Source organism: Beta vulgaris, chromosome 3 (genome assembly GCF_026745355.1).
Source record: "Beta vulgaris subsp. vulgaris cultivar EL10 chromosome 3, EL10.2, whole genome shotgun sequence".
Lineage (NCBI taxonomy): Eukaryota > Viridiplantae > Streptophyta > Magnoliopsida > Caryophyllales > Amaranthaceae > Beta > Beta vulgaris.
The window spans coordinates 11975974-11987884 of NC_079204.1; the positions used below are offsets into that span (position 1 = coordinate 11975974).

The window sequence follows — 11911 nt, forward strand, 5'->3', positions numbered from 1 at the left end:
AGTATTGCTTTATTCTTGTGCTCCTATCATCATTGTTTTGAGTTTTATTTGTGAAAGCACATTTGACCATTCATATATTAGTTGAAAGGATTATATTTTATATCAATACATCAATAAAATCAAATAATATTTGTATAAAGATATAATGGTCAAAATATAAAATAACGCAAAATCAAAATTTAACTAGAGAAGAAGAGGAAGCATTGGTCAACACCTAAATGGAGACAATGTAAGCCAATGAAGTATCTATAGTCTTGTCATAATCTGAATCCTTCAAACTTTGGATGAAAGGGAAACTCAAGTTGTGTTTGATTGGTATAGAACTTTATCCTGAAAAAGTAATTTTTCATTTTTCTTAATTTAGTTGGCAAAGGTGGTATAAAGTTTTCCAATTGATTGATAATACATCCTCTGTTCTGATTTAGTTACAACATGGGGAAAATACAATAATTTAAATAGCGAGAGAGAGATAAAGAAGAGACTCATGCGATAAGGAAAGAGATAAACAGAAATGATATCCATTCCATATTTTTTATGCAAGGAACAAGCAACGAAAAATTAAGCTATAATTATGTTTTCCCTTGGAAAATAGAGGATTAGTAATTATAAAGTAAAACCACAAGCAGAGAAAATCATTATATGTGGCCAATAAGGATCTCCTCAATTACATGCTTAGAAGATTGTTTCTGATTTCTACTATAACTTTCTTTCACATACAGCCCTCAAATTTCGAAGTCCCAAATCTAATAGCATACGATGATACGAATAATCGACCTTCACAAATGCCAACAAACCCACTTGCGATATACTTGTGCTTACCAATTGATTTATCCACTCGTTTTCATTGTTGCTTGAAATATCCACTCGATTTCACTGTTGATTTTCGACAAATCTCAACTTAGAAATACTTTTGCTTAAATAACTTTTTTGCACGAAACCATATCACAAATCACAATGATATTAGTGAGTCTAGTGACTACTAGAGTAGAGTTAAGTCAAAAGGTATAGTATAGCAGCCTTTCCGAGCGAGCCTCTGGGATCTCCTGTAAACCCCCATGATGTGGTAAAGGGAGGATATTAGGGGAAGCAGTGAGTGGAGATTCTCCTGCAGAGAGCCGGATGAGGGGAGACCTTCACGTCCGGTTCGGAGGGCGGGGATATCCCGACCCTACTATCATTATGCCTTTGCAATGTTTTAACTCTATTTGTGACCTTTTCTCCTATGTGGGACTTTCTATCGTCTTGGGTAGATAATGGATCGTCTTTCAATACATATCACTTGTAAGCAAAGAAAATCAATGTTTACGATCTCCAACAAGATCAGTTAGCCATTTCAGAAACTTCATTGCTAATTTCATCCCATCAAGATGCAACACTAACAACTAATTGAATTCAGTCGGTGTTTATTGTATATCATTATCCTAATCATTAGCACGTCAAGTACTAATCCATTTTTTTTTGAGGGGTAATAATCCATATTATGACCTGCGTATTATATCATTAAAATGACCACCTATGATCCTATCATTCTATGATTTAAAAAACAAACACTAGAGTTCAATCATTTTGCTGAAACGTTAAAATTCAAGCTAAGTCTTACATAAGCTCGACATCAAGCCTGTAAGATGAAGCTATAAAGACATAGTTGAGTTCATTTTCATGGGTTCATAACAGGCTAAAACCTCAACTACTATTAAGAACAAAAACTAAGAAGCACAAACGAAAACTTGAATACACTGGGAATCTTTTGTAGCTAGGTCTTCGTCAAAAACATGCGTATTGACATCAATAGCCCTTACTAAATCTAAGTTGGGTAAGATGCATAGGAGCAGTAAGTATTGTCATATATGATGATGTACACAAGATGGTAAAAAACACGTTAACTTTTGCTGAATCGATTATCATGAACTATGTGGTCTATTTCTGAGTGCAGATTAGTAAATCATCCAGCATAACACACTAAACGAGTAAAGAATTTATTTCATCTTAAAGAGATACACTATCCAAAGTCTATAACCAACTACATCCAGGCATCAATCAGTGGCCGATCCAAGTTCACATGATTACAAAATACCCAAGGATACTTGGGAGTTCTAAGACCAACAAAGAAAACTTGGCATGAACCCAGCACATAGACACGCACGATACCTGAATCGAGCTCCACCTTTCTTGCGACTGAATGGTACCCTAAAGAGTAGGAAATTTTGACAGAAATAATCCCAAGTTTGAAACATAAACTAAAAATAAACTATAGTTCGACAAACTATCAAAATAATCACAAGTTGTTGCATTTGTAAACAGGTTGATGGCAGAGTTTGTTTTTCATTACTTTCCCTAAAAGAAACCCTTCTTTGGTGAATCCTTGTGGCTCATCCCTCTACCAACAAAGCTGTCACATGGGAACAAAAGGGCATGTTTGAATTGATGGAAAAGTGCTAACAAAGTTCAAAGCCGTTCATTATTATATCACCCATGTTGATAACATGCCAAACTTATGAATATTACAGGAGTTCGTCAAATTTTGGAACTTTATATGACGCAAACTGATGATTATCTGGTCGAATTTTCCAATAGAAACAAATGGGAGTTTTTTAAGTCTAGGTTACCTCTGGTATTTGCATATGTCCCCACATTTACCATTTTGTAATGTTTGCAAGACTTCTGTGCGTCCACACAAAGTGAAGTTGTATTCTGAAAAAACCCTCATTGAAATGTTACTCGGGCTCTTCAGAAGTGACTGAAGAGAAACTAAATAACAATTAACATTCATATGTCAAGCTTTTGCGTGTTTTGCTGTTACTTTTAAACAATCATGCCTAGCTTCCATATCCATTTAACAGCATCAGATGAAGTCTGACACTGTTATGGAGAGATGATGGGAAATTAAATCAAGCTACCTAACAAGAATAGCACAAAGAAAAGTTACCCACACTAGAAGCGGACGGGAAGTATGCCCAGTTTCTGATGTCAAACTGCAAAGTCTGAAGAATCACGAGTTGGACTGCACTTGCAGTATCTCGGCGAGGGAAGAAAAGCAGGAAAAGTATCCGTTCAGCTTAAGAGAAGCAATTACAATTGATGGAAATGTCAAAACCCAACACCATCATCATCCGTCTTCACCAGCCAGGATAGTGTTCATACACTAAGTCTCAAAAGAAGCATTTATTAATGCAGATTTTCTTAGGTCAATTGTAATTAGCACCTGTGATTAAAACATAAAAAGAAACTGACGAAGTACCTGAACCAGAAAGTCACCTGACAAGGCTATAGTTGCACACAAGCCATGCAGCATAGTTGCATATTTTCTTGCGTACCCCCCGCATGATCAAAAAATGTTTCAAAGACCATGTGCTATAATTGGACAAAACTCAAGTTGACTATAGGTAAGATTACAACGATGAAGTTTTACCTACCTCAATCTCTTTGACCTCTAACAAGATTGATGAGAGGAGAGAGTATAGTCTCAACACTGTGGGACAATAAAGAAAAGTTTAACCCCCAATAAGACTGCAATGCAACACCTCGAAAACAGACACAAAACATCTTGAGATATAAAGCATCTACCTCAGTAGGTTTAAGATCATCGTTTATCTACACAACCCACTGCCTACTAATATCGGCAACCAGCACTCTTAGATCACCTCCGGTGGCCATGCCTAACAGGGGACCGTGACCTGCTCCTTTCACGTTCACGACCATGATACGTACTCCTCCCTCCATCCCTTCCATTGCGATCATATTGCCTTCTCCGATCCATTCCTCTTCCCTCGTCTCGATTCCCCCTATTGTTCCATTCTCGTGATCTTTCACGATCTCGGCCATAATCCCTATCACGATGACGGTCCCTCTCACTGGAGATGCTTCTTCTGTTTTTACTCTCATTTTCCTTTTCCCTCTGCTTCCGACGTTCTTCTGCTTCTTTCTCCCTTGCTAATCTTTCCTCTTCTCTTGCCTTCTCCTTAGCCTCCTAGTAAAAGTAATCGAATCATTAACCAAGGAAATATTATTTGCTAGCATGTGCAAGCTGTTCAGTTAAGCAAAAATACTTCCACACCTTATACTCAGCAAGGTAATCACGGACCATGCCATAGCCAATATGCTGCTTGCCAGTTATATGAGATTGAGTTCTTTCCACAGCATCATTGGCTACCAGGAAGGAACCGCAAATTTCACATAGTGCCATCTTTTTCTCCTGGGTAAGCATTGTTGCTGCATTCTGGGGCTGTTGAGTTAATGCAGCTTTCTCTAAATTAAGACTTTCCACCTGCAAGATTACTTTTCGGAATGTTACCACTAGCAAGGATTACCTTTTGTTTCCAAGTATAACAATCATATAAATGAAACTTGAAGAACTAATTAGAGAAATTAGAAAGCCAATACTTTAGAAAAAAGACCATTTACATAGTGCTACCAATAATATTGAAAGCAAAATCATTTACAGCGTTAAATGTTAATATAACATATTTCCTGAAATATATAGCAAGCAGCACCTTTCGCATGAGTGCTTCTGCTTCATCGACTTTGCCAGCTTCTCCCAGTGACTCTACTTGTTCAAGCAAATTTTTTATTTTCTCTTCAAGTACAGAGAGCTGCTCAGCTTTTTCTGCAGAAATAGGAGGGGGAGGTGGAGGTTCAACCTCCTGGTCCAGCCGCTCTCTCCCACGTCTTACTTTCCTATCCAAATCTGCCACCTGGAAGGTAAGATAAACAAAGTCCACAAACCAGAGATGCTAAGCTAAAATACCAGGGCATCGGCTATTAGGGAAAAAAAATATATAAAGTTAGACTCACCAGCTTCTCACAAAATTGGGCAAGCTCTGCTTCAAAACGTGGGACATATGAGTCATGCCTTGGAGAGTTCTCAAAGCTAACATCCAAATTTCAGGACATATTAAAAATGGAAGCCAACAAAATAGTAATAGATGATAATAACAATAATAAAAAAATAAGAAGAAGAAGAAGCAAGTACAGATACCAAATCATAAGCAAGAACTGTTGCTTAACTAGTAAATCGACCTATGAAAAGCAAGGAAAATATTTACGATATCAATGAAAAGACACGAGTATCATCCAACATGTGTTGATTCTCCAGTACACCCTTATTTTAGATTGACCAATATAGATTACATCACATCAAGGGCCAATGGCATCATTTTTCTGACGCAGTTTTCCATCCTCTCATACAAAAACAACATAATCGCAGAAAGAATAATGTGCCCATTAGATCACCCCCAAAATCTTCACAACACAATTGGAAAGTTTTTATGTAAGAGAATAGCCCTGCACTTAGAGGTATTCTAATCACCTAGCGATTGTTTCCAGTTGATAACTATATATGCAAAGTAATGCTCTAATTCAAACATTTTCCACTTTGGGCCACCCCTACTACATCCCAGAAGATATCACCCCAAAATAACTTCTGCAAAATAATATCACCAAAAGAATGACTCCAAACACAAGCATTACTCTTGCTTCATACTTTCCCCTTTAATAATGCGACCATGCCTATGGGTCAGTTGGATTGTTGGAATGACTGGTGAAGTGGGGGCATTGAAACACCATGGCACTCAAGTCTCAACAAAGAAATAATAGGCTAAATTGACATTAAAATCTTCAACTTTGCACTAAATAGACTAGAGTAGAGTGAAACTGATCAGCTATTTACCTATTTAGAAAGTCATAATTTTCACAGACAGAAAACCAATTGCTCTGTTAAGGCCTCCCAATCCCATACTCGTACGGGTACTGCTATAGTCTAGAGCAGAATGCAACTGACTAAAAGAAGAAAAAAAAGTCTTTATATAGACTTGCAGAAACAATTGCTTGTCATTAGGCTGCCCCTATCTCTAACAAAAACTCGCTTCGGATAAATGCGTTAAATAAGCATATACACATACCCATGAAATCCAGGTTGTTAATTTCAATGAAAGTGGTCAGCTAACCATTGAACTTAGTTAACTATGATATCTAACACTAAATACAAATTTCCTCGTCTTTAAAGGATCTGCCTGAGAAGTATTAAATCAGTTACCTTAAAGAGTAAACCCTGTAACATCCAGACCTCCATATGTCAAATTAGCAAAGCACCTGAGAAACCCCTAATTAAAATTCCATCCTACACCACATATATAAAGGAGGCAACTTACTTTCAAAAGGACAACATAAATTTCATATGCAAATAAAAACAATTTGATTCTTTCAAACAATTAACACCTAATACAAGCGAGCAACATAACTCCACACTTCCCATAAAACATAGACAATTGAAATCAAGGCAAACAGATACACTGCATCTATTACCTCTCTTTCAGCTTTTGGTCATGAACTCTTGGACATGGTCCTGCAACAATGAAATAGAAAAAAAAAAAGGTTACACAAAGGATATTTATCAAAAATTAATCAAGTCAATACCAAAAAGGCTTCATTTCTTCACAAGTATGAGAAGAAATAATACTCTTATTTCACCAATTATTAATTAATCAAGCAAAACCTAATTTCCCAACCGAGCAAGTCACATTCATATCCATGTATTTCCTCGCCAACTCCAATCTATAACGAGTGCAATTATAGACAATATTTGGATGATAATTTAAACAAACTATCACACATTCAAACTAATAAAGATTAACCATCAAGAAATAACAACTCGCAACCAATTACGAAATCTGTGCAACTGTTTGTTTCAAACTCCGACCTAATTCATGACTGCAATGCAATTGATAAAACAGTACTATATGTAATTACATAACTAAGCTAATCTTTCATCAATTCAAATCAATGACGGAAATTGTGAATAAGCTACGAAATCGATTAACAAAAGTAGAGAAGACGCACCAAGATCACTTCGAGTATTGACGAAGAGATCGTGAGGGCAAAATCGAATCATATACGGCGCACAAACTTCCTTATCATCCCACTTTATCTCTCTATAACCTTTCTTCTCTTCATCAGTCAGATTTCGAGCTGAAATTACGCAATAACATTACTCAAAACTTTAGCAAAATTCTCAAAATCTACATAAATCGCAATCAAATATAATCAAAATTAACCAAAAAAGTAAGAAGAAATTGAAGCGGAAAAAGGAATGAGTGATTCGATTACCTGCGCCCATTAATTCATCGAGAAGAGCTCTCTGAGCATCCATGGTTGAAAATTCAGGATAATGAGAGCTCAAATTAGGTTAAAAGAGAGAAAAAAAAAGAGTTAATTGATGGGTGCAGAGGTGGTTTTGAGAAGGGAAGAGATTGGTAACGTAGTTAGGGTTTTTGAGGTTGAGGAGAGAGAAAGAGAAAAAAGGGATTGAACTGGTTAAACAGAAAGGAATAGTTGCCCAAATTGCCCAAATTGGTAAACTCGTATGTATGAAGATTGAAGAACCTCCTTTTTCATGGTAAATATATGTATGGGCCTATGCTTATTATGCCAAAACTCTTCTTTTGGGTTTTCTCTTCTTTTAGATATTCTCGTTACTAGACTGGAACATTGCTCAAGTTAGCTCAATTCGATTTTGCAAGTAAGGCTCTTTGAGAGTATGTGGAATGATAAGAAGAAATTCCCACCCCAAAGTGCTTCTAAAACCAAACAACTAGACCAAATATTACTTCGTAATTTATCGCTTTATGGAAGGATCGAAGGACCTATTTTGATGTATTCAAAATTAGATGATTCAATTTTAGGTGTAACTATATTGATATTGTTGTCATATAAAGTTTAAAATACTTCAAAATGTTACCTAGGGTGCGTTCTCTTCACCTTAATAAATTAAGTTTCAGGTCTAATAAGTTCAATTCAGTTCATATAAGTCTCAATCAGGTCCAATCAGGACAACAAGTTCCAATAGGGTGCAATAAGTTTCAATCAAGTCTAATAAGGTCCAATAAGTTCCAATCAGGTGCAATAAGATTGGTATTTTCAAGGTGGAAATGCTACAAATTTAAATTTATCATTTATCAGTTGAACATGGAAGTGAAGGGAACTAAGATACTATCTTACTCTCTATATAGAAACTTTATCAATCTAAACTATGACATACGTTAGTAGACATCGTTAGTTTAGTCAAGTTTGTAGTCACTACAATCTTCTTGTTCTCACTTAGTAATTTTATCAAGAAAAATAGATTTGATTGCTAGAAAAACAATATAGCCTAGTCAATATAACCAACATAGTAAGTATTAAGGTAAAAGTACATAAGATCATACTAAATTCTAGTAGACATTGTTAATTCAAGAGGTAAAATCGTACGAGGCTACCATTACTAATACTACAACAAGGTACAAAGTAAAAACCACACCCTAAAATTGGCTACCTAAAAGGCTAAAACATAGTACGAAGCCTAAAACAAGTCACAATGACATAAAACGAACCTATTAAGTATTAACCAAACAAACAAGTAGCTCGTTCAAACCAAATCAAACTCGGGTTCCCTCTTGTCCACAACGAGGAGGATCCAATTCATGAGGCGGGTAAACCACATTATCATATAAAAGCCCGGCAACCGTCGCCCCGAGTAAGGGTCCGATCCAATAGACTGCTTGGTTCTTGAAACTGCCACCAACAGCAGCTGCCCCAAAAGAGTATGCTGGGTTCATTGACCCACCAGAAAACGGGCCAGCAGCTAGCACATTCGCTCCGGTTATTAGTCCAATAACCAAGGGTCCAATAGAGCCCAATTGTCCATGTCTTGGGTCCCTTGCTGCGTATACAGTGTAGACTAAACCAAATGTGAGTACACCTTCCAAAATGGATGCTCCGAACCCGGTCATTTCCTCCGATATTGCATGGGGTACCACATTCTGCAAGATAAGTCCAATAAATCACACATATTATTCAAATCTATGTCAATGCATACAATTACACAAATACAATATATAATACTTTCTCCGTCTTTTTTACTCGCAACATTTTGCCTTTTATGCTTGCCGATATACAACTTTGATAATTAATATATTTTAAACAACACCTTATATACTAAAATTGTATTGTATATTATTCACAAGTTTCCGATAAAAATAACTGCAACTCTGCAAGAATAATGCAAAAGTCAAAACAATGCAGAGGCAGTACAAGTATTACCATCATATTTTTAGTGTGATCAAGAACACATTATTGTATCAATCAATTAAATACAAAGGGACAAAATTAGTCTAGAATAAAGCTAAATGTAAAAGGAAAGAAGTCAAAATGATTACTTGATTAACAGTGACAATCTTAAGGAGAAGGCAAGCCATGACAGAACCAAGAATCTGAGATATCCAATAGAAGAGGGCAGTAGGAATTGGAAGGTGGCATCCTACCACCTTTCCAAATGTGACGGCGGGGTTGACGTGGCCACCGGAAATGCTACCGGATATATAGACTGCGGCGGTCAGGCCAAATGCATTTGCTATGGCTACAACTACCAGGCTAGATGGATCAGACCTTGCATCTGGCATTATTTTTCCTACAAAACAAAAAGTAACACATAACATAAAAATGATACGTACACCAATGTTGCCAAATTTACCTAGTCATGACAAACTATAAACCAAACATATGTATTAGTGTAATATTGTATATACATAAGATAGAAAGTGTGATGTACCCTATATATTATAATGTCCGCGTTAACACAATTATTCTCCACACTTGTACACTATGCAAAATTTAGTCTAAGAAGATGTGTGTATTTGTAAGTTTAAAACCATGGTAAACATAAGATACAGAGGAGAATTAGTATTATTAATCTTGATTGATAAAACAATATGAAATAATTAGTCAAATGATGGGGCTTACGAGACGACATGGCTGATCCAGCGGCAGCCAAGACAAAGATGAAAGTGGAGATGAATTCAGCAAGGTAAGATCTTAGAGCATTTGGAGTTACTGATTGTCGAAAATGGGCAGTAAATGTTGTTCTTGGTGCCATTTTTTTTGTTGGTTTATGTTGTTGATTAAAGTCTAAAAACTAATAATCAAATAAAGTTTTGATTACAAGTTAATTACTATGAAATTGGTAAGAAGAGATATTAGAGAAAGAAATGTTGTTTTGATTGAAGGAAAGAAAATGGAAACTGAAAAATTGTGACAGGAAGTTGTTTTTTTATATTGCATGGTTACTATGGAGCGTTTTAAATTTGAATAATAACTGCCGGTTGCACTTGACAGTTAATTTGTTGTGGTTGGAGGGAAAATTACCCCCCAACCCACCACCCCTCAATATTCAGAAATTTAGGAAATTATTCTCAATTTGTTATTTGTTCGAATATTTTGTGAAAAGTTTTTCTTGTTCATGTAAAGAGAGAAAATGCAAACGAATAATTTAATTATTCTATCAACAGTTTATGAAATTATCATTGTTTCTTGAAAGTGTTAATTATTGACAGATATTAGACTTTTAAATTTACAACCAACATTTTACAGTTGACATCAGGTTTTAGTAGCCTTATATGCACGTTATGCGTGCATGAAATGTAAGTATTGTGTATGTGGTTTGGTTTTTTTTTTTTTTGAAATAAGAGGATTGTAGTTTGTATTTTTTGTTTTTAAAATAGGGGTATATTAGTAAAAAATGAGAGACACCATAATTGCCTTATTTTATAGAGATTTTGTGACCATGTTTATCAATTTTTGACCATTTTCTTTGATCATTTAGTGAAATCTCTTTTATTGTATTGTAAAAATATTCGATCAATTTGGTATCTCTATTATATAAGGGAAGAGGAGGAAAAACCAAAAATGATAAACCCTTTTATACTCTTAAGTAATAAAATATAAATTTACCATATTTTACATTATATCCTCAATTAACAAAATATTTACATTATCCTTGATTTATTGGTTTTCAAAAAACAGAAGAAAAATATACAATGAATTTTTATGAATAATTTTTCGTATATATTATTAACGCAACTGATATATTATTAACACAATTGATCTTTTGTTTATTTTTGCTCGCATTGCATGCATACAAGACTAGTAATAATAAAATTGAATGGATGTATAAACATTGGATACTAACAATGAAGTACTAACATATTCTCACAACTTATTCAAAATTATACAAAATTATATAGTAAAAAAAAAAGGGAAAATATCAAAGCAAACAATAAATTAAAAAAATCAAGTGCCATGCATAAAACAATAACTTAATTAATAAAGACATAGATTAAAGCCTAAGGGATAAGTCAAGGCATGAATTTTCAGGCTTCATTTGATCTAATTTGCCACCAGAAATATGATCATCATCTTCTTTCTCAATATTACCAGTACCACTCTCAACAATCCGATAATTACCCTTGAAATCTCCTTCTCCAAGAGTAGGCAAAGATTTAGAAAGGTTATTCAAGTTGTTAATTGAAGAATAATTCACAATATCATCATTAGATGATTGAGAATTTACTATAAATGATGGTTTAGCTTGGTTTATGGCACCATACCCATATCTATAACCATGATTATTCATAATTGGCCATCTATAAGCAGGCTTTTGAATCATGGAATTTGTTTTGATTACTCCAAGAGGTGACCTTTTGCAATATCCACCATATGATGCTATGTTGCTATATGTACCAAAGTTGTAAGGGTAGTACAAGTTATTGTTAGCATTATATGGTGGAAATTTTGTTGCTTGTCTCATCTTATCTCGTGCTCGTTCTTGTTTATGAGCATTTTGATGACCACCTAGAGCTTGAGACGTTGAGAATTCTCCTTTACAATAGTTGCATGTGAAAACCCTCGTGCTATTACTTTCGATTGGTCTTATTTCTTGGCTAAAACTCGAAAGTTTTAGATCAAGAGTAGTATTATTTGCAGAGTTTGAAGATACCATTGCACCCTTCATTTTCTTGACATTGTTATGATCATCTCGTTTATTGTTTATAGGGTTTTTAGAAGATGATGGAGACTCCATAAAACACGATGATTTTGCATTCAT

General features: G+C 35.1%; 3 protein-coding genes across 6 annotated transcripts; all 3 read right to left on the reverse strand.

Annotated features, from left to right (window-relative positions):
* Window positions 1–1952: 1952 nt before the first annotated feature.
* LOC104906616 (uncharacterized) lies at window positions 1953–7363 on the reverse strand. 4 transcript variants are annotated; one of them, XR_007272471.2, is made up of 9 exons: window positions 7102–7360; window positions 6835–6963; window positions 6301–6340; window positions 4792–4867; window positions 4491–4691; window positions 4055–4264; window positions 3565–3967; window positions 3414–3469; window positions 1953–3202 (listed from the first exon to the last, which is right to left on the reverse strand). XR_007272471.2 is itself a non-coding variant. In XM_010695393.4 (7 exons), the coding sequence occupies exons 1-7, from the start codon at window positions 7142–7144 to the stop codon at window positions 3638–3640; spliced, it is 1026 nt and encodes a 341-aa protein (XP_010693695.1). In that variant the 5' UTR covers window positions 7145–7363; the 3' UTR covers window positions 3240–3637. The 4 variants fall into 4 exon arrangements, 2 of the variants coding, with proteins under 2 accessions (XP_010693695.1, XP_010693693.1); XR_791926.3 differs by lacking the exon at window positions 1953–3202 and having other exon boundaries at window positions 3240–3469; XM_010695393.4 differs by lacking the exon at window positions 1953–3202 and having other exon boundaries at window positions 3240–3964; window positions 7102–7363.
* A 1045-nt stretch (window positions 7364–8408) lies between these two features.
* LOC104906617 (probable aquaporin TIP5-1) lies at window positions 8409–9904 on the reverse strand. The gene is made up of 3 exons (XM_010695394.3): window positions 9772–9904; window positions 9189–9439; window positions 8409–8792 (listed from the first exon to the last, which is right to left on the reverse strand). Exons 1-3 carry the CDS (start codon window positions 9902–9904, stop codon window positions 8409–8411), a joined length of 768 nt encoding a protein of 255 aa, XP_010693696.1.
* Window positions 9905–11143: 1239 nt separating this feature from the next.
* LOC104906657 (zinc finger protein 3) lies at window positions 11144–11911 on the reverse strand. Its single transcript, XM_010695443.1, has one exon. It carries the CDS (start codon window positions 11909–11911, stop codon window positions 11144–11146), a length of 768 nt encoding a protein of 255 aa, XP_010693745.1.

What these genes read in the sequence shown, in the direction of transcription:
- LOC104906617 (XM_010695394.3), bottom strand. Translation starts at nt 9,904, where the DNA reads ATGGCACCAAGAACAACATTTACTGCCCATTTTCGACAATCAGTAACT. An exon ending in TGGATCAGCCATGTCGTCTC is followed by an intron (nt 9,440 to 9,771) that starts GTAAGCCCCATC and finishes TTTGTTTTGTAG; the next exon opens with GAAAAATAATGCCAGATGCA. An exon ending in AGATTGTCACTGTTAATCAA is followed by an intron (nt 8,793 to 9,188) that starts GTAATCATTTTG and finishes CTTATCTTGCAG; the next exon opens with AATGTGGTACCCCATGCAAT.
- LOC104906657 (XM_010695443.1), bottom strand. Translation starts at nt 11,911, where the DNA reads ATGAATGCAAAATCATCGTGTTTTATGGAGTCTCCATCATCTTCTAAA.
- LOC104906616 (XM_010695391.3), bottom strand. Translation starts at nt 7,144, where the DNA reads ATGGATGCTCAGAGAGCTCTTCTCGATGAATTAATGGGCGCAG. An exon ending in GACCAAAAGCTGAAAGAGAG is followed by an intron (nt 4,868 to 6,300) that starts GTAATAGATGCA and finishes TTTGGATGTTAG; the next exon opens with CTTTGAGAACTCTCCAAGGC. An exon ending in ATTACCTTGCTGAGTATAAG is followed by an intron (nt 3,968 to 4,054) that starts GTGTGGAAGTAT and finishes TACTTTTACTAG; the next exon opens with GAGGCTAAGGAGAAGGCAAG.